Source organism: Lepidothrix coronata, unplaced genomic scaffold (assembly GCF_001604755.1).
Source record: "Lepidothrix coronata isolate B3197 unplaced genomic scaffold, Lepidothrix_coronata-1.0 Scaffold32, whole genome shotgun sequence".
In the NCBI taxonomy this organism is placed as follows: Eukaryota; Metazoa; Chordata; class Aves; order Passeriformes; family Pipridae; genus Lepidothrix; species Lepidothrix coronata.
In genome coordinates, this window is record NW_016690212.1 from 6,535,230 (window position 1) to 6,563,219 (window position 27,990).

The 27,990-nt window shown below is 41.2% G+C and overlaps 1 protein-coding gene across 1 annotated transcript in view; it reads left to right on the forward strand.

Moving 5' to 3' along the window:
* The first annotated feature begins 10,321 nt into the window (after positions 1-10,321).
* The window catches only part of RSBN1L (round spermatid basic protein 1 like), a 52,475-nt gene continuing 34,806 nt past the window's right edge, over positions 10,322-27,990 (forward strand). The window contains exons 1-2 of the mRNA XM_017811459.1: positions 10,322-10,931; positions 21,870-21,983. Coding sequence (XP_017666948.1) covers positions 10,322-10,931; positions 21,870-21,983 — 724 coding nt within the window. The remainder of the gene's footprint in view (positions 10,932-21,869; positions 21,984-27,990) is intronic.

Genomic DNA, 27,990 nt, shown 5'->3' on the forward strand with positions numbered 1-27,990 from the left:
CGCAGTGTATTTTGAGCCTGTTGAGACAGAAAGTCTGCAAAGTGGTTATAATAGGCTTAGTAGCATCCAGTAATAGGCAGTCTCTCTCTGATGTGACTTTTTCTAACCATTTCAGTGCATGCACTTATTAAAACACAGGTTTGTCAAGTGTTGGGCTGAACAGAGGTAGAAAATACTGTTTTCTTGGCTTCAATGCTGTGGTGTCCTTGAGATCTGTATCAAATGCTTCATTTCATCACTTCTAAGACTACATGGCAAAAGGTTAGTATTTGCAGTGAGTAAACAAAATGTTGTTTGCCTGTGTGCTCAAATCTCACAATCTGAACTGCTGGGGTAAATGGTCTTTCCTTGAAGAGACTTAGCTGAAAACATTTTCTGGTTTGACCTATTTGGTCACTGTTGCTGTAACAGTCGATTTCTTTAACAACTTGACTGTTGCCTCTGAAATTACACTGTGTCTGCATGAAAAACTTACTGTAGTGAGGCCAAGGTAAGAAATTAGTTTTGCATTTCAGCTTAAATCCCGTGAAGTTACTTACCTTGTGCATGTAAACAGCCATAGGGAGCTCAATGCAGCCATTCATCTGCAGGGTTTAGTGTGTGTCAGTGTTTGCAGTTCTGGGACACTCATAAGGAGAGTGGTTAGCTCTCTTTGGCAGCATGGCTGAGCTCCATGGATTTCAGCTAGTGAGCTGGAAGTTGTCTTTCACATCTACAGTTCCCACTTTGATCTGCAGAGTTACTGTCCTTCATGTAAAAGATCACAGGCAGGTAAGGAAATTGATCTTTTGGGCAGGTAGTGCCAAAATCCCATGGAGAGCTTGACTGTCAAGTTGAAGGAAGAGCTGGACTTGGATCAAAGAGGATCCCATTGTTCAAACATGAAGTATCAAAGACTGTGAGGAGCCTTTCTGTGTACTTTGCTCACTCCTCACCAGAAGATGCCTGGTGTGTGGTTCCATCCCAGTATATAATCTACTTGCTACATCTCTGGCCTAATGTTAAAAGGACAAAAAAAAGTCAGGTTAATAATCTGAGTTTTTCCAAATATTTGCTATGTTTGCTCAAATTTGTATTTTCTTTCTTGCTGTTTTCACATTAAACAGTATATTCATTGTTCAAATGAGCCTAGAGAAGCTGGCAGGATGAAGACGCAAATCTTTTGAGGAAACATGCCAGGCCTCTGGTGTCCATTTGCTTTAGCTGTTCTTTTATTTGCTGTATCTCCAATATGGATATGCTTTATGGTGAATATTTAACTTTGCAATATTGCTTACACAATTTATCAGCACTGCCCAATTCACTTCTCATTTTAGGATTTCACTCCTGAATGCACTGAACACCGTTATTCTGCTGCAAGTGAAGGATTGGGTCTGATACAGTCTTAATTCCATGTGTTACTCTGGTATCTGGACACAGTTGAACCCACCAGTGAAAGGCTGGCAATTTTTTGAAAAAACAGTAATGTAGCTTCTGATCTGTTTCACTTGAGATAATTAAAAGCTAAAATAGCCATCCTTGTAAACTGCACTAAGGAATCTAGGGTTGCATTTCCCATTAATGTGAACAGCCCATACCATCAAGCTTTTCTGAAAAAGCACTTGAATGTTGATTTTTATAAAAGTTAATTAAAAAATGACTCATAGCTCAGGTTATGAGATCTGTGGGAAGTAATTTGTGAGAACTTCAAAACTGAAGCAAGTTGCTTGGATAAAGTGATCCAAAACATGCTCATAAAATGTCATGGTCTCTGCTTGGTGTGCAGTAAGAAGTGAGTGTGGCAGGGTTGAGAAGAACAAGGAGCACAGTAGCCCTGGAGGAGAGAGGCAGGAAGAGCTGAACTGTAGCAAGTACAGGGAGGAAACTGCCTTTGCCTGTGGGTAATAAAAGGTTGAAGTGAACTTGTTGAGCAGGTTCCCAGTTTTGTAAGCTCCTCTGAAGGGCAGAAAGGTGTGGTTGGGTAACAGGAATGCAGCACAAGGAAACTCTTCTTTAAACAAATTGGTGGGTTTGAGTTTCTGCAAAATGTGCAATTGAATACCAGCCTCTTGGGTTTGCCTGATCAGGCCCAGGGAAAGATTTCTCCTTAGGGTAGGAGAAAAATTGGTGGTGGGATTTAATAAGGATAAGCTGACTCTTGAAATGTCCTGGACTGGGTGGGAGAGATGAAGATTTGTAAGTTCAGAAAGCCATCTGTTGTCACATAGATTTTGAGACCTCAAAGTGATACCTGAATAGGGGAGCTTTGATACCGTTGCCATATAATGAATGCTTCTTTATCTGCCTGCTGACATGTAAATCACTGATAAGAAGGACACAATGCAAGTAATTATTTTTATAATGTAAATCAACCTTTATTATACTTTATGACTAGTGAGACACCTAACAGCTCTGAAAAGTGTTGCTGAGCAGCTCTTTCCCCTTTTGTGTCCTCAGACAGCAAATCAATACAAATTTAGTGATGCTGGGAAGAACACTACTCAAGTGGCTTTTTTTCACCTAAATTCACTCTTTTTGGAAATAAGTTTTCAGACCCTGCAAAAATATTTCTACAGATAAATTAGTTCTTTATAACTTGGACACAGTATGGTGGTCAAAGCTGCTGTGAATTTACTTCTCTGCCACTTCTGCCTGTCACATGTTCTATTTAGAAAAACTGAATCCTCACTCAGGCAGCTACTCCACAATAGGGAGAATGGTCTCAGACTCCTTGATTCATAAGAAAGGGGATGTCTAGTCTTGTAATTAAAATAAGAAAAGATATCAGGCCTCTTTTGGACCTCGGGCACCTGCCAGCCTTCTCTGAGTGATAATTCGGAATGGCTACGTGAGCCAAAAGTGAGCCAAAAGTCTCTTGTAGATCTTTCACATAAGTCTACAAGACTGAGCTCAATCCTGCCTCAAGGAGGGGTTTGGCTCCTAGAGAGGCAGCTCCTCTGTTGGGCCTGTCCACAGTCCCCGGATCACAGGGTAAGTATTTTGGAAGGGAGCAGTGTTTGCCACTAAACTGAATGCTTTGTGTTTTGGAGTTCAGGGCTCCTCTCCTCACCACTTCTGGAACATATGGTGTGCTCTAAGGACTTCCTCATAACTCATTAAAGGTACTCTTATAGTGCTACATCAAGCACCTATCTAAATTCATATTTAAAACCATGGAACAAATCCTCATTTTGCTAGTATATGTAATAGGAAGATCCAGAGAGAGGACACCAGGGTAAGTCACTTCTTTTACACTTGCTGCACACTTCAGTTATATGTTTCAGAAGGCTGGCTGGAGTTTTTATTGCAACTTTTATCTCAATGGTGTTATGTAGGCTTATCAAATAAGCATTTTTCAGTGTCTCTTTTTTCAGTAATTAAGATCCATTTTACATGTGAAGCATTTTCTCCATCTGCTTTTCTCTCTCCCTCCTCACTAACTCCAAGCATCAGAGGGGACCAGCACGAGGGAGCTCACTGGGGGCAGCCCCTGGGCTAGAGTCTGTGATGAGATGACAAATGTGTCCTGCACATTTACTGGAAATGGGGCTATCCATCATGTAGGCTCAGCATTCCTACCTCTAAGCCAGGGCAAGACTGTACAAGTAACAAGGTAGGGTACAACTGGGTTTTCATGTAAACAGGCTGGGAGGAGCCAGGTTATCTCCCATTTCAAGACCATGATCTGAGGCTGATAGTGTTGTGTTAGATTTACGCTGATGTTATTTGTTCCATCCCGAGTGGATCCTAAAGCCCCTAACTGCCATCCAGTACATATATTTGAAGTTTTTTGGGTGACTTTATTTAATGTAAATATGTTCTAATGAGAAGTACAGTATCTTCCACTTCAGCCTTGCCTGCAGTAGGGAATCTAGGGTTGAGATCACTGTGAGATCCTTTCCTAATCCCATGGTCTAGAAACTTCAGGTACAATTATCTTCCAGGTACATTGATGCATCTGAGAAAATCCAAGGACAACATAGCAAATGCGTTTTTACTTGCAACAGTTTGTCTTCAACTAACTGTTTCCAGAAATCAGCAAGGCCACTGATCTGAAAAGCTGCTGCCTCTGCTGTAGAATAAAATCAGTGAATAGACTGAAAGCTCTTTATTGTGGATTTTTCCATGTAGGTGATATTTATGTGAGCAAGAAGCTGAGGTGAGCAGTGAAAGATTAGCTGCTACCTATAAGCAGCTGTTTATTTTTTTTTATATATGCACTTAAAAATATAAACTGCTACTCTGCAAATGAGTGCCAGTCTCTAAAAACAAGACTTGAATTTCCTAGAACTAAATGTACTCCAAAGGAAAGCCAGGTTGGATGGGGCTCTGAGTCTAGTGGTACCTGGTCTAGTGGAAGATGTCCCTGCCCATGATAGGGGGCTTGGAACGAGATGATCTTAAAGGTCCCGTCCAACCCAAACCATTCTGTGGCCATTCTATGATCTGTTAGTCATTCTATAAGCCTCTAGGGATAGGGGGACAAAAACCACCTGTAAATCCATAAGATTTCAGTTCATTGACTTGAACTCTGGTAACAATAAGGGATATGCATACCTCCCAGAAGTGCTTGTTAAGGAATAAGTATTTTGAAGTTTAGTTTGGGAGAGTCTGTGGCTTTTCTTTCATAGAACCACAAAATGGTTTAGGTGGGAAGGTATCTTAAATACATATAACTGAGGCTATGTCAAAATTTAAATTAAAAAAACCCTTAATCAAAACTAAACCAGATCCACAATCACCTGAGAAGTCCTCGGAGTTTCCTTTTGGAAGACTCCCATAGAATTTCCAAGCCAATATGAAAGAAAGGATTAGCTTTGGGGCTTTTTTCTGCCCAGGAAGGTACAGCTAAATGTAGTTGTTCCCGGAAATGCAGCTGCTTTAACTCCTTGTTATAGCAAATAGATATTGATCCCTGTGCCTGCTGAAGCAAGGGGATGATTTGAAGGTCCTTCTATCCGTGATGTTTGGGGTGGCCTGCAGCTGGAGCATCAAGAAGTGGAAAAGATGGTGATTTCCAGGCACAACCCACAGAAAGAGCCCTTTTCCCACAGTCTCCTGTTCACTCAGGACAGGGCCAGCAGCAGCCCTGTTCTAGTGGTATTTACATTGCAAGGTTTAGGCTCTGTATTGTATTTTTAAAATTCAGCCAGGATATACAGAATGAATATGAGAGTGGACAGACTCTGAAGGAATTTAGAGTGGATTCTAAGGGAAATGAAAAAATTATTACTTGTATAAGTATCTGTATAGAGCTGTGCAGCACAGCAGGGAATTCAGGTATCTCAAATTGCAGTGAGGAGGTTGTTAATCTGTAAAGAATCCAGTCTCACAAACCAGTTGCTTCATTTGAAAAAATTAATACCTTATTTAATAGTTACTGAAATAAGGAAATGGGTAAGACTTTTATCCTTCTCCTTCTCCCCTCCATGTGCTAAGAAATATAGTTTTGCTTAACTTACATCCTCTTGCTTCCATACTTGTTTTAGTCATTAAGTTCCTTTTGTATTGAAAAATCCAAAAGACCTTTCAAATAGTCTAAAGTTTTTTGGTTACTATGAAGACAACAGCAAAACAAATTATCTTTTCAACTGCAAGAAGATATCACTTGAAGTGGATATATCAAGACCTTCCAAGTTTGCTCTATTGCTGTGACTGATATCACACTTCAAAAAAAAAGAAATACAGGAGCTGGGGTGTTTCATATGTTAAACATAAGTGAGAAAAATAGTTGTAAAATCTGAAGAGCTGTTAGAGCAGTAATATGTAGCTGTTTGAAAAAAACATTAAACAAGAAATAAGTACTGTAGATCCTCCCTGAAGTGCAAACTCCCTTTTGTGGTTTTTATGGATTCTATAAAGTGTTGGCAGATGAACACCATAATAAAAAACATGACTGTCCCCAGTTGTCTGCTCTGCCCCTCTGCCAAATGTCTTACCCACTACCCCTCAGCAGTCAGTGAAGAGACATCCACTGTTTCTGAGGAAAAAAAAAAGGCTTTTTAGGATAAATGCCACCTTTGTCACCTCTTTAATTAAAAGATCCCAGGCTGCACGTTCCCGTTCCCATTCCTTAGGCGAGGGGATACTGTCCCTTGTGAAGGACAACAGCAGGAGGAAGCAATTCTACCCCGCTGCAGCAAGGCTTGTCACACTGTCAGCAGCTCCCAGTTATGAGCCAAGTTAGTCCCCACTCCCTCATTTAGTTCAATTGTTTGAGTGGTAATTGCAGAAGTATTTGGATATGTCGTTATTTGTTATGAAAACTTTGACTACGGAAAATGAGGCTCTTCTAAAATAAATCACACTTTCGTATGATGAAACTGCCTTTGTTGGTACATTTCTGTGCACATAAGGCTAGTTTTCACCTCCATTTCCAAAGGTGAACTAACTGAATTTTAATGAGTTGCAAGAAAATATGAATAGCATTAAGAATTACATTTAGCTAATTTTGCAGACAAAAACCAGCATAAGGATGTCTAAGTGTTATCAAATGTTTTCAATTTACACTTGGCACAATTATTTCCATGCTTTACTTGGGAACTGAGCAGATGCCAAACCAAGGAAGTAAGCACATGGAGAGCAAAGTCTTGGAACTATAAAGAGATTAAATAACATTTCTGAAAACTGTTTTTCTATTTGAAGACGTGAGTAAGGTTACAGAGCATCACTTTGGTAGGCAGCTGAGCATAAAGACAAAACACTGTAACTCAGCCTCTGTACAGCACTTACACTCAGCTTTTTATTTTATAGATGTCTGAAATTAGACTGGGTTTAGGTGAGCATACACACTAACTTGTTAAGCTTCCTTAGTTACTGAAATAACATAGGTATTCAAATAAATGTTTTGATTAATAACCATTTATATCAGCATTTCATAATTATTCTAGAAAATGACAACACATTTGCAATAAGCAGGCTAATAATCTGGGAAGCTTATCCTTAATGTATGTTGGATATTGGACTGCCTTGTGCCTGGCATTTTTACAGTTTTGCCTAGTTTAGGTTTTCATGTCTAGAAAATCTTCATGGATTTCCCTAGGTGCCTGTAAAATTATAGACAAAAGCACAATGATATCGTTTCCATAATCAGTTTTAAGGCTTCTGCTAAAACAGATAAGCTCCCTGGTCTCTGTGTCTGGGGACTCTGCACTGTGATGCCATCACTCCACCAAGGACAGATCCCCATGGAGGCTCTGCCAGTTCACACGTCTCCCTGCAGTGACTGAAAGGCACTGGAGCTGTGACATGAGACACTACTGTATTTCTCTGTAGTAGTTTCTTTTGAGGGGGCAATGTTTTGACAGTGTTTCTCAGAATTGTATAATTTCATTTTAAGCATATAGGTTCCACTCTTTTCACAGAGTGAACAAACACTGTTAAACTAAGTTAACAGAACAAATCTGTGAATCTAGCCTGTATTTTACACAAGGTATACTGCTTGTATTTACCCCTATTTTTCAAAGACACTCTACTCTGAAGCAGTTTTGGTGTTTCTCATCTTGTCTGGGTCTCATTCAGAAGTGTCTGCCTGTAGTATATGCGCCAGCGGGCAGAGGTTTAATTAAAGTAAAAAGAAGTGGTATGGAAGACACCCTGAAATTTAATTTTAATATTTTGGAATGTGTGCACACCACAGGTATGGTGGAGCACTTTAAGGCATCTGAGTGATTGGTGACAAAACAAGTAACAGGGACAACACCCACTCCTCTCTCCTCTGGCATGCCCTCCAGGCTGCCTCTGTGCAACAGTCCTGCTGCTGCACACACAGAGAGGGCTCCTGGATTTCAAACACCCTGTAACTTCTCCTGGTGACAAATGGGTATGAGATAGCAGCAGCAACACCTCCAAACATGAGTCACGCTGCTTTCCAACAAGCAGCAATTACATGTAATAGGTACTCTGTCATCTTGCTCCAGCTGAATTTTATAAAGAATTTGCTAATAAAAACTTGGCTTATGCTTACAAGCACACTATACCACTTCAAAAAGCAAAGGAAAACTTCAGCTTGACCTAAGTTTAGTAGCATATTGTCAGTTGTTAAAGTTTGCTGTACATTTATTGTTACTTGTCAGTTTTTACATCTAGTGTAGGGTTATGACTTCTCCCACCAGTTTTGTCTTCGTATTTATTTTCATATTTATGTGTTGCATTATAATTCAATGCAATTTTTATACATCTAGCAGTCTGAATAAGAAGTTCAGAAATACAAAGATTTATCTTCGTTATTAACATTGATGTAAGTGCACATATCAAGATATTCAACTCAGCTATCTAGCCTCATCAGCCTATTAAATCTTTCTGACCCTGCTGCATGGAGAAAACTGATGTTGTTCTCTTAGGTTGTTCTCTTGGCATTTCATAGAGGTTATGATTAAGTTCCTTGAACTGAAAGCAAGTGAATGGATTTAATCTAGTTAAAAATAAAAGAAATGCTGCTCTTCTGTTTTTCAAAGCCCCTGAAAGTGAGAGGTTAATATATAGTTGTAGCTTATCTGAAGTTTATTGAGTGAACTCAGTATATTGTTGATTTGATATCAATACCAGGATAGAAGAAAGACGAACTTGGTTGTTCAAGTGAAGTTGAGACAGTGCCATGAGGTGCCTCAAATTTTCACTCTAGAGTCACCACAATCCAGTGTCCATGAGGGATTGGTATATAGGGATACCAACAGGCTTGTATGCATGACATGGCAGCTGTAACATCAAATGAGACAAAATCACTGATTTTGACTAAGGGGCATGGGTCACCTTTACTTAACATGAAAAAGGGACACGTCTATTAAAATGCACAGGTTTTTCTTACCTACTGATGCAAATAAAACATTTCTGAGGAAGCTGACCTTCATACTCACAGGCCTATTATATTTTACCAGTCTACATAGGTAGGGACAGATTTGCACCTGGATTTCAGTCTGGGATTGGATGTGAGTTTACTCCTGCTTGAATATGTGCAGTGAAATATTATTCTTGTGCTTTGACACAGATGCCATTTTCCCCATCATGCCCAGAAATACAGTTTCAAGTAACACTCTCACAGTAGTGAAACTTGAATCATCTGAGGAAAAAGCAGAGCTGTTTGGATATAGAAAATTTATTCCTCACTGCTGCTGAGATGAACATTGAACAGCACTCAATCTGGTTTACAATTTCCAAAGAAAATGAAACACAGGAGGGGATAGACCAAGCACTAGGAGCTTATTCTGAGGCTGATCAGTGTCAGCTCAAATGAAAATGGATTGTGAAGAAAAAAAATCCAATCTTAAAAGCTTGTTCGTCTGCTGATACATCACGTACACAACTGCACAGAGCAATTTGATCCGGCTGCAGTCTGCCAGGTACAGCCTAATGTGGCAGAGCCGCTGTTCTTCCCACCGCAACGAGGAGCCCCTCAGGAGTGACTGAGCAGAGCAGGAGCCCGGCAACGCCAGCGCTCCAGGAACCTTCTGTTTATTTCCGTGGCGCTTCCTACTGACACGAGGACTCGGGGGCATTTCGGTCCGCACCCGAACCGCGGCTGTGGCAGCTGTGGGTGCCAAAGGCACGGCTCGGGGGCTCCTGTTTGGGACAATAAGCTCCATCCCTTTCCCGAGGCCCTGCGGCCGGTGACCCCGCCGGTGATACAGCCCGCCTATCCCGGCGGGATGGCCACGGCATCCAGCACAGCCGCTGACCTCGGCAGCAACTGCCTTCCTCCCATCGGGCCCTCGAGGGCTTCCACGCTTTATTTGCCTCCGAGGACGCAGGAGAGCGCGGACAGCTCGGGCTCAGCCAGGAACGCCGCTGGGACTCAGCGCTGGATGGAACAACCCTCCCGGCTCCGGGACATCCCGGGGGACCAGCTGCACCGCCTCCCGGGACGCTACCATGCATCCGCTGGGAACGCCGCTAGTTCAAACCTTCCTTACATCCCAAACAAGTGCCTTTCTCAGGAGTAACCCGGGGGGCTACCGGCATCCCAGTCAGCGGTCCCCACAGCAGGGGAAGCCCAAAACCTGAGGTATTAATGAAACGCCCGGGGTGGGCATTAATTCAAACCTTCCTTATTCCCAAACAAACGGCTTTCTTGGGAGCGCCTCCCCCCCCACCCTGCCGCCCCCTCCGCGTCCCCGTCCCCTCTCCCCTCCCGCCCCATCAGCCCCCCTCGCGCTCCCTGCGCACTCAGCCGAGCCCGCCGCCCCCAATCCCCTCAGGACCCGCCCCCCTCTCCGCCCTGCGATTGGTCATTCCCACTGTCACTCCGGCGCCTCCCCTGCCCATTGGTCGAGGCTGGGCAGCCGCCCTGCCCCCTCGGCGCTGTCGGTTGGGGCGAGCCGAGAGTAAATAGACGCCGGAGCCCAAGATGGCGGAGCCGCCTAGTCCCGGTCGTGGCGCGGCGCCCCCCGAGCAGGAGTCGCTCGGCGCCAGGGCGGCCCCGGACGCGAAGGGTTCCCGCGGATCCCAGCCGGCCGCCAAGAAGGTGAAGGGAGCCGAGGAACGGAGCCTGAAGGGCGCGAAGCGCGTCAACGGCGAAGGGGGCGGCAGTGGCGGCGGGAGCGCCAAGCAGCCGCTGCCCGCGGTCGTGCCGAGCTACGGCGGCCCCGCGCCCTGGGGCTTCGCCGCGCTGCCCTCGGGCCCCTCGGCGGGCGCGGGGGGCTTTGCCTTCCCTGCCCCGCTGCCCCGGAAGCTGCTGCCGCCCGCGGTGCTGCTGCCGCCGTCCGCCTCCCCCTCCTCGTCCCACCCGCAGCACCAGCACCGCCACCACCGGCACCGCCTGGCGCTGGCGGCAGAGCCGGGGGGCGGCGGGAGCGGCGGGAGCGGCGGGAGCGCCAAGCCCAAGAGGCCCAAGGAAAAGCGGGACAAGGAGAGGAGGAAGCACGGGGCGCTGCCCGTGGTGGCGGCAGCGGCGGGAGATGGCGGCGGGGGCCTGAGCCGGGAGGAGAACGGGGAGGTGAAGCTGCTGTTCCCGAAAGGTGAGCGCGGGGCAGCGCGGGCGGCCCGGGGCGGGGAGGCAGCGCTGGAAGGGGCAGGAAGAGCGGGGGGGCCCCGCCGAAGGGCCCCGCGGGAGCAGGAGGGGACTGTGGTGCCGGGCTGGGGGCTGCGGGCAGTGCAGGACCCGGTCACACACCGCCGGCGTTGTGTAAGTTCGTGGGAAGGCAGCGGCGGCTCATAGTGCCGTCAATCCTGTCAAAAAAAGGGGGTGTGGAATTAGCGATGGCGTCAGCCAGAAGCTGCCAGAGGCCTTAGGTTTTCTTACCTATTAGGGAAATAAGGGTGCCGAGTAATTTATTAGAGATCTGCGAACAAAACTGAATTGAGGGAAAAACGGAGAACACGTTTCAACCCCCCCCAATTTAAAATTAAACCCTGAATGATCTCGTTTATTAGTCTGTTAATTTTTACAGGGTAAGTCGTTGAGTACTAGAGAACATGCTCTTAAAATTCAGATACTTGGACTTTTGAATTCTCATTTAGTTGCTGTTTCGGGTTTACTTTATTTCCTGAAGATCACATCTTCCAAGAAATGCTCGAGGCCTTCAGGAGAAGGGGAGGAGTGTTGTGTTAGTTCATTAGTAGTGCTGGACAAAAATGGCCATATGAGGTAGGACAAGATGTTGGGCCAGATTCTTGCTTGGATTCCTGCTGACTGTGATCAACAATAAATCTTGAGAAGTAAAAGACAATGCATGAATATATGAAGACAGTGCAAGAATACATGCTTTTATTTCCAGTGTGTCCTTTCCCAGTCTCCAGTGACCTTAAACCAGATGTTGATGCTTTTGCATTTACATTGAAATATGAAGAATTTGAAACGTGTGCTCCATTACCTAGTTTAAGCAAGTTTCCTTTCTTTCAAAGGAAAGATTAATTGTAGCTGTTGTGTAGACTTAGGTTATTTTGATTGTGGCCTGTGTTTGTAGGATCAGACAAGCATGTAGAGAAATCTTATTAATAGCAATATGCCTTTTTGTCTATTGATTATATTGTCTGGGTGCCTTACTGCATTTTTCACTAATTTCCATGAGCATCTTGGTGTATATTTAATTACCTTTTAGTTTTTGGTTTTTTTTAGCTTATTTGGATTGGTGGTGTACAAGTGGTTTTTAAGTATCTCATTTCAGTGCTTTCAGCTATTCCATTTTAGTGCATTTTTCCTTGTTCCTGTTAAAAGGTGACTTGGAAAAAGTCTTAAGAAATGATGCTCAGAAATTATGTTGGTGAAGCTTTCTTGTCTTCAAGGATAGCTGCTAAGAAGCTGACCCAATATCCTTCTAGTAAAGCTGTGTAATTAATAACCATATTCAATAAGATTACCACAGTGTCCTACCAGTGTTACACAGTCATGTTAATAAGTCTCTGGGAACCATATTACAGTAACAATATGTAACAATGTATAATAATGAAGTGTTTTTTCACATTGGTAAAAGAAATTGACACTGATGGTGTCAACTGAATAATTGTTGTGATTTTTCTTTAAAGAGGAGATTCTGCACCTTGTATCTGGAAAGGATATTTTCTTCGAACTTAAATGCTGACAGACACAGGTTCTTGACTTTTTACTTGCTGATTGCTCAGAGCAGATCTTTTTACCTCTCGTTTATTTTCTGAAAACCTAGCTAATGCAATACATCGATTTTCCACAGCAAGTGTTTGACATCTGAGTCTCCAGATTTCTGCTTAAAGGAAGTAGTTTCTATACCTAAAATTTTTTGGCATAATTTCTCATATAAATTAAGAACTTTATGTTCATTACACTATATTTTTGCAGAGAAGGCTGTAAGGAAGTGAAGGATGCACTGTGTCTTCTGCTGAGAGCAGCCAGCCTTTTAAAAGTGGTTCAGTATTTGACTGTAGATTAAAGAACAGGTTTGTGCTGTTAATCCTGTGAATAATTTACTTTTCGGAGAGGAAGGGAGAAATGCAGTTGTGATGCAGGGAGAAAAGAATGGCTGGGGGGCAGGCATGTAGAATCCTAAGCACAGAGGAAAACTAGGAATGACATATTACGGTGGGAGGGTAGAATATGCAGAGCTTGTGCTTAGGAGTACTGAAACTGTGGCATAGACTGGAAGGAGATACCATAGGGACTGTGGTTGCAGCATATAATGAGTGAATTTGAGAAACTGACATGAAAGAGGGAGGAAAAGCAAAAGCTGGGTAAGAGGAAGGTGATTCTGATCTTGTTTTGGGGCAAAAAATATTATACTTTGGTGCTGTAGAAAAGGCAAGGAGGGTTAGCGAAGGGTAGGGTGGAAGAAGGAAAATTTTAGTCAGCCTACAGTTACAACTTCAGGATGAGTTTAGAGGATTTTGTGTAATTAAAGTAGCTGAGAGGTTTGCACACACAGAAAATGTGGGGGGCGGGGGAGTAGGAAAAAATATGCCCCTTAAGGTGTACTGAGATGAGTTCATAGAAGCTGTCACCCTGCAGCTGGAAATGCACTCTAAAAATTGACCTAATGCAGGCAAGTGCAGTCTGTTCTTCCTGGAGTCTGCAGTTGAGTAACATTTTTTTTTTTGGTGCAGTGGAAAATGAGCAGCAACATGGAATTAAGAGTATTGATTGTTTTTCTCTCATAGCTTTCAGAACTGATACGAGTATCAGTGTTGCACCTGTCAGAAGGGAGATAGTGCCAGCTAGGACACTAGAGGTGTAGAGGCAGAAATACCAAGAGATAAGCAGGTGGAATGAGTAGGAGTTCTGTGGTTGTTTTGAGACTTTGAAGGTGGAAAAAATCCATCCTCCTCTTTGCAGCCAAAGGGGAGGTGCCTTGCAGGTGGGTACACGGGATGGAGTGGAATTCACAATTGGCTTTGCTCCGATAAGAGTGTCGGTGCCTGTGACTGGGGAGGAGGGTGTGTGTGCCTGCTCTGCTCCATAGGGCAGTTGAGATGCCGGGAGAAAAAGCTTTACCTTGGTGAAGGCCTGCACAGATCTCAGTATTAGAGAAAATGAGGAGCAGAGCTAGGGGGATCAGGGGAAGAATGGCAACATTGGTCTCATGAGGTTGCTGGGTCTGTAGTGTAGACAAGGTAATACAGGGAATCAGGGTGTGCAGTTCTGTCGAGTGAGAGATCTTGCCTTGCAAAATCATCATCATGAGACTTGGAGTAGTAACAATTGCATTTTCCTAATTCTAGTTTATCTACTGTGATGATGATAAGGGATATTGAGGAGGACATTGTGAGAAGATTTTTCACCTAGCATTCAAAAGTGCTGATGAGAGGAGCTGATGTTAGTTAGTCCTTTGCTTGCAACAATGATTGCTAGATAAGAGAGCCTAGTTTTGAGGCACCTTTCTTTCCTAAGTGATAGGAAGATGTTAAACCTGCTAATAGCCAAGATGGATGATGTGTTTAAAGCTTTTCAAAATGGTTATATTTTCTTCCTTGAACAAGTCTTCATTTAAAGACTTCTCTGGTCTTTTAATTTATTGCAAAGACCTTCGAGTTGCAGAGTCATAACCAAGCCTTACAACTTGTGATTCTTGTGATCAAATGAATGGAGTTCAGTGAACCCTTCTGAGATGATGATCTAGCATGCACAGAACCTGAAAGAACCTTTTGCAAGATGTATGATTTATCCTCTGTAAACAAGGCTTAGGCTGTTTAAAATAATCTTAAATTTCACTTGTCAAGTACATTCTGATAGTGGAACTAGAAGTTGTGCAATGTTTTTGTTTTAAAACATGGTGTGAATCTGACAAAAGTGATTGCTGTTTCAGGTTATGACTATGCTGATTCAGTTAGTCATTTAACTGATAGTCTGCTCTAGCAGTTCATAGTTGAAATTGTTTTCATAACAGTGCAAAGCTCAGCTCAGCCGCTCCCCACTTCATCAGAGGACACCTGCCCAGAGTTTTTGTTTTGGTCTGCAGGCTTGCTGTAAGATGTAGTAATCCAGTTGCATGACCCATCAGTTCTGCTTTTCTTGCCCTTTCTGTGTACAGAATTCCTTTTTTCCTTCAGTGATCCATTTGCTGATTACCTCAGTGTACAAGCAGTTGCAAAACGAGGCTGGTATCTTTAACGTGCGGATGGGGATTCCCCCATGAGCAGGAAAGCTGAATATGGTGCTGTAACTCTTGTTTTTCCTATTAGTTTGTTTCTCCCTTTGCCCCCCTCCCCCAGTTGTTTCTCCTGCTGTCTTTGAAGGATAAATTAGATTACATTTCAGGTGAGCATTTCCCGCTGATTCTCCTAATAACTCTTGCATTATGTTGCATGACACTTCTGGGTTTTTGGCTTTTAAGAAGTTGCACTTTTCAGTCTTGTTAAATTTGGTTTGCATCCAGTGGAATGCTCATTTCATAGTCTGTGTTACTAAAGTAGGTTGGAGAAAGCTTTGGATCTTCTTCTTTTTCCCTTCTTTAGAACTGGGGCCATGAATCTTGCTGCTTTTGTTGTCTTTTTTTCTTGTGCTAAATGTTTCCTCCTTCTGTTAGCTTCCATTTCCTTTGCTTTTTTTTTTTTTTTGGTACTGTGTGGCTTAATTCACTTCCCTCTTCCCTCTGCTGAACTCCTTAAATTCACCAGTTGTTTTCATGCTCGTGAGGCCTCTTGATCACTCTCTTATGAATTCTTTGATATATTTCTGTTTAGATACCGCACTGTAAGCAGCAATATCTAGCAAGTGCTTAGGGTTTTAAGTGTGGTATTCAACAGGAAGAGGGACTTCTCAGATTTCTTTAGATGTTTGAGATGTATATGCAGTTTAGTTTTCAGAGCTGGTAGTGACATTATCTGTAAGTGTCCGCTGTTGAGATACACTGCTCCAAATTTATCTTTCTCCTGAGGGACCCTGACCCTTTTTCAGTGAGATAACCGGAAGCTTTGCTAGGCAGAACAAAATCTTTTGCCTTCTAAGCTGGAGAACAAAGTCCCTCCTCTACCCCAGAATCCAGCTTTATGTGTAATTGACACAGCAGAAGCTTGCTCTGATTTTAGAATATGAAATAATTTTTCTTAGTTGACACAGGATCAGGAGGCTGAACCATCTGATCTGAAACCTCTTGTGAAGGCCTTGTTTGCAGCTGTCACGTTCTCTGTTACTGATTTCTGATGCAACTCCCCAGTGCTGGAGCTTAAACTTGGCTCGTTCAGTTCCGCATGTCGAAAGTCTCCTTAGAAGTGTGAAGCTTGGAGGAATTGGGAACTGTAAAGATTGGAATTCAGTTTCTTGGAAGTATTTTCACTCTGAAAGGGGTCTGACTTCCTTTCCATGCACTGAAGAGCTTGGGGAAATGTTCTCGCCTGATAAGAATATTTCTTTAGTCTTATCTTGGATTTTAAACCTAAATTACTGTAAGGGGTGTCAGCCAGATATTCCTGGTTATTGGAACATGAAAGTTATCATTTTTGGGGGTGGGGCTTTTTTTTTGGTCTTGGAAATACGTTTTTTTTCGTGTTCATTAGGTCAGGAAACCTGCTCTGCAGTGTACCTTGTAAGACCTAATAAAAGTGCAGGTGTCAAAGCTGTTAACATAGTGGTGTTAAATGTGCTTCATGTATCTGCATAACCAGTTAAGCATGGCTTCTTGAGGTTTTATTTCTATGGCTGCTTGTTTAAAGTGAGGAGAGAGTGCTGATGGAAGGAATGGTGACTGATGTTCTTGTACTCCCCTTCTTATCCCCTTTTCCTTTCAGTTACACTGCTGTTGGTGTTATCCATATTGATGATGTCCCTTAGCAGTAGTCTGTAAATATTTTGCCTCATATGCAGTGACAGCCCTTAAATCAAACAGAGGAGAGAGGCAGAATACTTTGAACATAATCTATGACTGACTACTAATGTGGATTACCATCTGGAAAACTGATGCAAAGCAGCTGCAGCTTTTGGCATCTGACAGGGTTGAAGATCTCGCCTCTTTCAGTGCTGAAACGGACTTGCTTGAGCTCTTGCATCGGCTTCAAGGTGTGAATTTTCCAATCTGACAGTGACCACGTTGCACGTAATCCATCCACTACAGAGCATGTACTGGGTTTACCTTTCTGTCTGTAGAAAGCTTGCCATAGAGGCAAAGATCTAATTAAATATCTGAAGTCAGATTGGTGTGTTCTGTGAATTTGGATTCCTTTATTTACTACTGCAGGAAATCACTGCAGTCATTACGAAAAGGCATCTCTGGAGTTAGGAAACAGAGGACTTTGACTATAGCCTTTAGCTGTAAATGGCTGTTTAACGTATAAATACAGCATATATCAATTTCTTTTACTTAGCCCAACATCCAGAAAAAATAAAAGCTTTTGGATTTGAGAAGAAAGTATGTATATAATTCTTAATTAATTCAGTTAATTGTGTGGAGTCATTGCAAAGCGAAAGCATTCTTCAGATGCCATTTTAGGAGATGAAGCAGAACACTTCTTTATAATAGAACTCTTCCTATCTGTATGTAGCACTCTTTTTATTTTAATATACTACTGTTGCTGCATTTCTTTCATGAGTGGGTGTACTGTTTCTGTGACATCAAAAACAAAGAACATGGGCTTTGTGGTGACACTCATATTGTGAACTTGAATGAGACATCTGGAAATCTCTTAATCACTGAGGCAGTTTGTGAAGAACTGTAGCCCTTGGGAAGGACTCACATTGGAGAAGTTTGTGTAGTACTGTCTCTTGTTGGAGGGACCCCACAGTGGAGCAGAGGTAGAGTGAGAGGAGAAGAAAGGAGCAACAGAGGCAATGTGTGATGAACTGACCACAACCCCCATCCCCTGTCCCCTTGTGTCACGAGGGAGAAGAATTAGAGAAAACTGGGAATGAAGTTAAGCCTGGAAAGAAGAGAGGGGTGGGGGGGAAGATGGTTTTTACATTTAATTTTTATTTCTCATTACCCCACTCTACTTTTGATTGCTAATAAATTAATTTTTTCCCCCAAGTTGAGTCTCTTTTGCCCATGATGGTAACTGGTATTATGTATGATCCCTCTGCCCTTAACTTGACCCATGAGCCTTTTGTTATATTTTCTCTCCTATGTCCAGCTGAGGAGGGAGGTCATAGCTGGCTTTGGTGGGCACCTGGTGTCCATCCAGGGTCAATTTGCCAGAAGAATTATAAATCCATAGTAATAAAGACTTCTCCCTCCTGCCAGGCAGTAGAGCTTGAAAACTAAGGATTGTGCCCAGCTCTTACTGGACTTGCATAGCTGATTCCTACTGTACTTGGAATTTCTCTTTTTTTTTTTTTTTTTTTAGCCCTGGTAAGGGCTATTTACAAACTCTGTTTAGTCTGTTACCAGCTATTTCCTGAGCAGTGTAACTCTCTGTCAAAATTATACAAAGTAAAAGTGTTTTGATAGGGGCAAAAATTCATGAAGATACGGATTTCTTTCATTTTTGCCCTGGGGTACAGATTACTTCAAGCTGTTGGCTTTTAGTTTTAGTGTCTTTAGAGGTATGTAAAGGCATAGGAAGTCTGTGTATTTGGGATACATGATTTCCCTGAGGACATATTTCATCCTGTTCCCTCACCAGCTCAAGAAGCTTTTTTTATTTTTTATTTGTTAGGAGTAGTATTGGTGAAGGCTGACTGCAGAATATTGTGTATACATGGAAAGCTTAGCATAAACATCTCTCACTTTTTACTACTTTGTGATCCTGTTGCCCTGCGAATGAAATGGAGACCAGTTGTAGCTCCTACTGGTAAACGTCAAAAAAGCTGTACAAGAGCATTCCAGGTTTTCATAACTTCAATGGAACAAGTTTTTCTTGTTTTCCCTTGCCAACCTCACTTGTTGGTTGTTTATTCCCTGACATGTAGGTCATTGCTTAATGTTGGAATACTCATTTTAAAGCAGGATTTTTGTGAAGAATTTTCATGTTTCTTGGTTGAAAAAGCGATATTTGGCCTGAAATTATGTGTGGCTGAAGGGAATTGTTACCTTGCCTTAGTGAAGATACTCAGTGAGATACTGGTCTGTGGCATTTTGGAAAGTCTTGGAGTTCTAGGCCTGTATTGAACTGCATTGGCTTTATTGGGCAGCATTGTGTGATGGCTGCAGTTTTGGAGACTGTGCTTGGAGAATTGCACTTGCCCTTCCTTGTAAGGTGTCTGTGCCATAGGCATGTTACCATCATGTTTATTGACTATAATGACTGTTGGATGCTTCTAAATTTATTGACTTTGTAGAGTGGGCATAGAGAGCTTGTAGAGCTGCAGTAGATCTTGTGTTAATAATGAAATAATAAAATAATTTGGTTGATTTTTATCCCTGCATTCCAAGGATGCTGTGAAATGGAATATCTATCCCTGAGGAGAATAATCTGCAGAATTTTGAGAGTTGTGTTTTAGTTCTGCAAGGCAGATTAGAAAATACATATTAATACTTGTAAACTGAAGACATTTGGCCTGAGAATTAAGCTCAAGTGTTAATCCATGAAATGATTGATTTTGACACAGATTTTTTTAGTGTATGAAATTTTTTCTTTATTTCAATATTTATGGGTTTTTTTAAGAACTACTATCGCTAATGTGTTCTGTGAGCTTTGAGAGAGGAAATCTTAAAATTTGTACATTTAAATTGGGATTCTCAACTGTTCTTTACTTGCCTCAGACTATTGACTGGTTTTGTTACAGTATTGTAATTTCTAGAAGGGAAACAGTTAAGTAAACTCTACTTCAAACCTTCCTCAGCTTCATTTACATTGCATTTGCAATGGCTTGAGGTGTGATATGATTGTGGCTGTTGGTAGAGGAGGTCACAGGATGCTTCCATTGTTTCTTTTGTCTGGAAGGTTTTGCCATTGACTCTGCTAATTGCTTTCTAGATGTGAAAATAAACTAGAGGCTCTTGATAAGGTTTTGGCTTGTTCTCAGTCCTTATGTTTTGCTTCTGACAAAGCTGGAAGATTCATTGGCCTGTGATGCTATTCATGAGCTGGCAGTAAAGGATTCTTTCAGTCTTTTGTCCTCTCTCAGCAAGGCTCAGCATTTGTATATGCTCTTCAGTCTTTCTTTCGTTTGTAAATGATAGCAAAAGTCAAGTGTGCCTCTTAACCGTACCAAAATGTGGAGATAAAATCTAGGTCTTCCCATGATAATTGTAATCCTGGATGAGTCGAGCATTCAGCACAGGTTATAAGTCAAGCCTGGTGTTACTGCTTACTTGCTGAGTGGCTGCTTTCAGAGTGTTACTTAAACTCCTGTTGTACAATTTATCTCTGACTTCATTCTCTTGAGTTGCAGGGGATTTACAACTTAGGGATTCCTTTTTGGGTAGAGACAAGCTGGAGAGGAAGGTTTATGCCTGCTTAACCTATTCCTAGAAAGGTTTGTGTTGCTTAGGAAAACTTGTTTGGTTTCCATGGTCTGCTATACACAAATCTGCTTTGTCATCCATCCCTTCTCACTGAGCTGTTAGAAGGTTTTTCTTGGACGTGACTGTTTCAGTCACTTAGAACAAAGATATTCAGACAGCTTTAAGCACAGCTACCTGATTCCTTATTTTTGTGCCAGCATAGTTTCTCTTCTCTTCACGATGCTTATCTTGATCTGTGGATAGACAACAGGCATGTCTCAACTGCCTCTCTTATGGGTTTTATTTACTTTCTTAGACTCTCCCTTAAATACATTCTTCCTTTCACCCTGACAACTGCAAGGGTTTGACTTCTGTATCCTTACTAGAAGACTCCTAAAAGGAAAGGTATGAATGCTGTGTAGTCATTGTTAAAGCATTCATTTATGTGCATTACTGTCAACTCCTTGCACCTTTATTAACATGTTTCATGAGTAGTTTGGTTGGGGGCCACTCTATACAGCCTTCTGGAACTGAGGAATATTTCTGATATGTTAGTAGTGAAGATACCTGCTGCTTTTATTTTATATAGATGCTTAAGGAAGAGTAATTGGATTTCTCTTTGCTTCCACTTGGGGTTTATAATGCAAGTACCATGAATAAAACATCAGGATTGCCTCAGCTATATTACTGAGAAAGCGTTCTGAAGCATAACATTATGTAGAAGCTTGAAATCAGATTTCCTCTTCCCCTGCGGAGGTTAAAAAGCTCAGTGTACTCTTGGAGCAGGTACTGGCTTCAGGCCAAGACAGGAGGCATGAAGTGCTGGCTGCAGTGCATATAAGCCTAGTAAAATCTGACTTCTCTAAATACTTGGCCTCATAAGTGAATCTAAACTCGGCTTGAAAAGATTACTTTCGAAATGATGAATTCCTATGGGTCTGGTATATTACATGCAGAAAGCATGCCTAAAGGCTCTGCTTTTGTGTGTCAGGGATTTAAAAACATGGAGTGACTTGACAAGAAAGTAAATGAATAATGAGACTACTCAGGTGAGCTGTTGCTGATTGTAGGTAAGCAGGGGAAGCACAAGAGAATTACACTGGCTGTGCAAATACAGCACATTTCATGTGTTTTTATTAATTACATCTCACTGCATTAGTGTAGCCTGTGAACATAATGTAAAAGATTTTTAGCTGACAAATGACAGTCTCATTCCAAGATACTTGCAAAAGCCTTTAAGTTCAGAGTATGTGTAGATAGTTACGAGGTTTCCAGTGTAGATGTGCACCCAGGAAAATGCAAATGATAGTCTTTTTTTCCCCTCAATTCTTATGTAATGCATGTAATTTGAATTTCAAGGAATGAGCTGACTTCAGATGCAAAATAAGAGCAGAAGGTATAGCAGTAAGCAAAAATTTTTAACTTGTTTACAGTTAACTTGCTGGGTTGTTGTGTACAGTTCTAACATAACAGAAACAAAACTTGTCTGAGTTAAAGAAGCTTATGTTGGATTATACAACAGATAAATATTAGCTTTTCATATTATAAGTACTGGGATTTTCTTGTAACTCCTCCTTTTATCCTCTTAATAGAGCTTACATAAGAGTAATATGAAACATGTATGTGACAATTAATTTACTGTTCCTACTTAATTGTGAAATATTTGCATTTCAGCTCAAATCAAAGACAAAGTTAAAGAAAGGGAAAAGAAGCAAAAAGAGAAGAAGAAGCATAAAATAATGAATGAAATCAAGAAAGAAAACGGAGAGATCAAATTATTGCAGAAAGGTATGTTCAAACTATGTAGTGTTTTTTCATTCTAAGTTCTTAAAATATTTGTGTTTAGTTACTGGGTTTCAATACTGTGTTTTTCATTTAGCTTATGCCATTTTCTCTAGTTAGTTGGTATGAAGGTTGCAAGTTAAAACCTAACTGTAGATGTTACTTTTTTTGTCAAATGTATTAGGTGCTGGAGATTAAAGATAAAACTGTCACCATGGTGTTGCAGATACATTAGTAGTATTAGGAAAGACCAGTACTTCAAGGAATAATATTGGTGATACCTTGTTCAATAACTGCAGAGAAGATGCAGGTTGTCATTTTATTTATTGTGGAGAAGAAAAATGAGTGTGTTATATTTTATGTCTACAAAACTGAGTAACTAAGGAGTTGTAATTCAGAAACTTTGTCAAATACTGTTGCATGCAACATGCAGCCTTACTTTTGGCTAATGTCTTCAACTTTGTTTTCTGTAGAGGAATGTCGTTAAGAAAATGTTTTCACATGACTTGTGCATCCACTGATTGTTAGAATTGTACAGTAGTTGAGGCTGGAAGGGGCCTAGTCTGACACTGCTCCAAGTAGGGTCAATTAGAGCAGGTTGCCCAGGACTGTCAGACTGTCTCCAAGGGTGGAGGCAACACAGTCTCTCTGGACAATTAGATTCAGTCTAGATATAAGGAAGATTTTTTTATGATGATGGTGGTGAGAGACTGGAACAGGTTGCCCAGAGGGGTGGTAGATGTCCCATCCTTAGAAATATTCAAGGTCAGGTTGGATGGGGCTTTGAATAACTGCATCTAATTGAAGATGTCCCTGCTCATTGCAGGGGGGTTGGACTGGATGGCCTTCAATGGTCTATTCCTACAGAAACTATTCTATGAGTCTGTTGTATGATCTTTGCTGTGAGGAGGGACAGCTGGGACTGAGAAGGCTGGAGAAGAGGCTCAAGGGGGATCTCCTCAGTGTGTATAAACACCTCATGAAGAAGGTTGTCAGCCTGTGCTGGTTCATGAGGTTATTCCTCTCAGGTGCAGGGCTTTGCCCATCCCTCTGTCGACTTCATGAGTCCCCCAGGTTGGCTCATTTCTACAGTGTCTCAAGGTCCCTCTCACAGGCAGCACAACCCTGTGGTGTGTCAAACCTTCCTTCCAGTTTTGTGTCACCTGCAACTTGCTGAGGGTGTGCTCTGTCCCATGACACAATTAATGAAGATGCTGAACAGTACTGGCACAAGATATCAAGGTCTGGATTAATCCAGTAGGGACTGTTTTCCACCTGGGCTTTGTAATGCTGCTCACAACCCTTTGAGCACAGCAGTTAAGCCAGTTCTTGAACTATCTTAGTCTTCACTTAGGTCATGCTACATTAGATTTTTTGTGAGGGTGTTGCTTATTTGAGTATTTTTTTTTAATATGTTATTTTCAGATTCTGCTTTTGAAGTTAGGAACAAATTCCTGATATGTTTTTCTGTTACCTTGTCTGCTGTAGGATTTAATTTAGAAACCAGAAACTGAAACCCTCAAATCAAAACTTGATCTTCAAAATGTTCCTATGAGGTCAGAGGCACAGAACCTGGTAATTACTGCATCATATATGATACTCTGCACACAAGTTAACTGTATTAGCTATGACAGCTTCAAACCTGCTTTGATCAGATCTAAAGGTATTGCCTTGAACACAGGAGTGTAAACTGATGACTTCCTGTGAGAGGGTCAGGTGTGACTTGTCTTTGCTGAGCGTGGAAGGAAGTTGGTGGCTGAGATACTGAGCAAAGCTTAACTGCCTCAACAGTGAGGTTCTTCAGGCTTTGTTTGAGTCACAGCCTTTTTTACACTGGGTCCTGTTTCTGTTGCCGTTCAGCAGATCAGGTGGAAGCTGCAAAGACAGGAAGTCTTCTTACACAGATCTAATAAATGATGCCTGGTGGGGCTGTTGAGCCAAAAATTGTGCTTTACTTTCAAAGTAATGTAAAAATTTATATGCCCAGGGACTGTGTTAGAACATCTCTGCCGAGTAGCAGGATGGGTTGTTCTCATGGAGAACGCTGCTACAAGTGCATTAGATGCCTTACTCTATTTCACTTGACTTGTTGCCAGTCAAGTGTGTTTTAGGTTTTCTTTAAGGTGTTGGAAGGAAGTGTTTTTAGAGGCTATGTTTGGTTTTTCAGTATCCTGCAAAATTGACTGCTGTTTCAGGAAAAGAAGGGGATGTGTCAGGAAAGCAGATTCTCTTCACTGGGTTTGTATCCCATTCAGAACAGCAGGTCAGTGTTTTCTGTGGGCCTCCAAAATCTGACTGGATATGCTTATATGTGCTGTGACGTTCATATAACATTTCCTGAGTCGTTTAGCTGATCTGGTTTTACATCCTGGGCAAGAGACAGCAAAGGCAGAAGTGCTTTAAGGTGCAGCTTCTTGTATGTATCAGTCTCTGTGACCTTCTCAAATATTAACTCTATCTAAGGGTGTCTTCTTCCTGTCTAGCAAAGGCTCCAGGCCCTACTGTTCTGAGCTCAGAATTTACTGCGTGGGCTTTGAACAAAGTTTTGGAATGAGTCTGCTTCCCTTTTCTTTGCATTTTTGGTTTTATGGTTGGTTTTTCTTTTTTTTGTTTGTGTATGTTTAGAGACTGGCACTACAGTGCCTAAAGGCATTTTATTTCCTTTTTGTAGTTATTAGATCTATATCTTGTTGTAAAATGTTGCTCTGACCATCTGTTTGTGACTTACTTTCTTTGAGGGGCTGGAGGTAACAGTCTGTGAGACTTCAGACAGCTAAAGTAGCTGGCCAAGGTGAAAAGTGACTAGTTATAGAAGAAGTCAGTAGTGAGGGACTGATGCCTTTTGAGGGAGAGTTGGTGCATAAGCCTGATTTTGGTGCTTTAAGCTGAATGTGGAAGTGTTACTTGTATGAGGAAGCTCAGGGGTGTAAGCTGTTCATCTGCCTAAACTTGAGTTGGCGTTCTGTTGAAAGCCGTGATAAAACTTGCCAATGTTGGAGACAGACAGTTCTTGAAGAGGGTATTTTTTTTTGCAGTTCCTGAGGCTGCTAAAGGAAATGAGGCACTTTCAGAGAGGCTGATGGCTTTTGTTATGAATCTAGAATGAAAAGGTTTTTTGTCACCCTTTTGCACTTGAAGATGTATTCTCTGAAGAATAAAGCTATCTAATTGCCTCTGTGTCTCTCAATCTGTTATGTCTAAGAGCTCAGTTTTTGAAAAAAAAAAAGCTTCTTGGCACATGCATATTGCTAAAAATTCAGAAACTATAAGTGAATTAAACTTACTTTAAAAAAAATTTGCATAGTAAACAGTTACCTTCTAGAAATGGAGAGTTTCATACAAAAAATTTGATGTGACTGAAAGTTACTGGAGGTCCTGCAAAATGGAAGATGATTAATAGGTTTATTTGTAAACAGTCCCATTTGTGTTTTTTCTTTAAGAAAAAAACAGTCAGTCTTGTTTTTCACATTATTTATAGCAGAGCACAGCAATAGCTAAAAATGCAGTAGGAGAAATTCTTAGTGTTTCTGCAAGGTTAAATGCCTTGGGTTATTGAATGCCAAAATGCAGGAAAGGACTGAAAATGAATATTTTATTTTGCTGGTATAAACATATGTAAGTACAAATTGTTTTATAAAGCTTTCTTTTATTATTATTATTCTGGAAAAAATTACATTTAATTGCACATTCTTATGAACCTTTTAATTTTTTTATAGATGGGTTTTGCACAGAAGTAATTGTAAAATTGGTATATTGAACACGAGACCTGAGTCATACTGCATGCTTTTCCCCATCCACTGTCTTTTGTCTGTGTGTATCTTTAGGGAGAATGTTGAAGGATTTATTTGCACTTTAGTTGATGGAACATTGAGGGAATGGGTAAGACTGAAGTAGGAGTGTAGGGCATACAACACATCACACTGATTTGCCTGTAATACTGAGTTTGCTTCACAGTCCTTATGCTCCAAGTTACTAACTTTTACCAATAAAATATATGAGTTTGGGGTAAAACACAGATGTTGAATGTGATGGAGCAGGTGGCAGCTGGAGGGAGAGCTGTGCTGTAAAGCTTTGAAGTGTGTCTTGCTGGAGGTGGGGGTCTGGGACTTGAAGCAAAGGCTTCTGGTACATCAATGAAAAGTGAAAGCCTTTTTCTACAACTGCTTGCAAAATCTCTGATTTTTTTATATGATTTTTTTAAAATGAGATCTGAAGGCTGTGGTTACAAATTATGATAGTCTGTTCAGCATATGCACGTGTATTATTTGGAATGTCTTTTTATGGTGAAGACTGTGGAAATAATTGTGTTTTTTGAATTGCTGTGTTTCAAAGATAAGACTTCTGCGAGAATTTCAATGCTGTCACATTTATAGGAGTTCTTCCTTCGAGAGCAGCCTTTGTACCTCTGGATTATTGCTAGTAAATATCTGAGTAAGTTGTTAGGCTGCGTGCACACAAAATATTTTTCTTTCACCTTCTGATTGTATTGTTTATGGGAAGTGGGTTTCAGTTCTAATTTTGATGCCACAGATGAATTAAAATACTGTGATGGTCAGTTCAGAGAAGAGGTCTACTTCTATGTGTGTTTCTCTGCTGTCTTTAAAGTTCTTCCATAGCAGAGTGAAAAGTGCTGGTAGAGGAGTGTGTGTGTGTTGAAGTGAAAGGCTTCATTGAAACAAGGTGATTAAATCAGCACTTTTTCACCTCATGCTGTATTTTAAGATCCAGGAGTGTGGAACTGCACAAAACCTTTGTCCTGAATTGATTCCTCTTAGATTTTTCTTCTCATATGCAGACTTTTAATTTTGAACAGAAATCTTCTGTTGGACCTTTCCTCTCCACAAAGTTTTCTGTGCTTGCTTTTTTTCTGTGCTAGCTGGGATTTCTGTTAATGGTTTTTATTTGGGTTGTGCCCTTATTTGGAGAACAGATGTTCAGATGTATGGAAGGAAGAACAGATTGCTGCTTTTTGATATACTTCTATAAGGTACATAAAATAGTTAAATTATAATTTTATATATATGTTTAGTGTGGTAACTCAGATGACCAGACTCCAGAGGGCTGTTTGCAGACTTCATATTTTCAGTCTGTTTGTTGTAGAAAAACTAACTGGAAATATTTTAGACGTTTGTATTTTTTTATTCGTCGCTTTATAAATCTCTGCTTATTTTACAACATGTCATTGAAGTTCATTGGTGCAGTTGTTGGAAAGGATGTGGGAAGAAGCATGTTGGGATCTTCCTGTATGGCTCTGGTAGGCAAGGGACGGTTATATTAAGGAGCTGAACATGGTAGAAGTTGATGCATATCTTTGTAGCAACTTTTATCACATGTTGTGTTTGTATGCCCATAAGTGTCACTTTCTGAAAATCTTATATAGCTGCTCTCAAGGTGGTTGTGACTATTCAGCTTCCAGGAGACAACATGAAATAGGATTATTTGATGTATTTTAGGCTTGACTTTTCTGATGTTTAATAGTCAAGCTTTCAAGCCTGTAAATAGAACAAGATAGCTGTCAGTTCTCAGTTGCTCCTGCTGTTCGGTTTCCTGGGCTCTGTACTGAGGCATCTTGAAATTGTTTGTTTTCAGCACGTGGCCTATTAGCTTTGCAACGTGTCAGCAGCTGATCTTGCTCATTCCCCTTATTTGTGGAGTGACTGTGCATTTCATGTCTGTTTAGAATTCCATGTGCCCATTTTAAGTCAATTAGGAAGTCAGTTTTCTAATAATTTTGAGCTATTTTTAGTGTTTTTCATTAACTCACCAAATTATTACATAGAATCATATTTATTGAAAGAGATTTAAAAATAAATATATAACATGTGATACGTTAGTTAACTGACAGTTTTCTAATTTTGTTATCTGGGACAAACGTGAGGGGTTTTTAATATCTAAAATGCTGCTCATGTTTTTTTCTTGTGCTGGGTAGGTTTTTATTTTTTTTTTTTTTTTTAGAATTTTCTTTTTTTTTTTTTTTACCCTAAGTGACAGTGGCTTCAAGAATGCTTACATT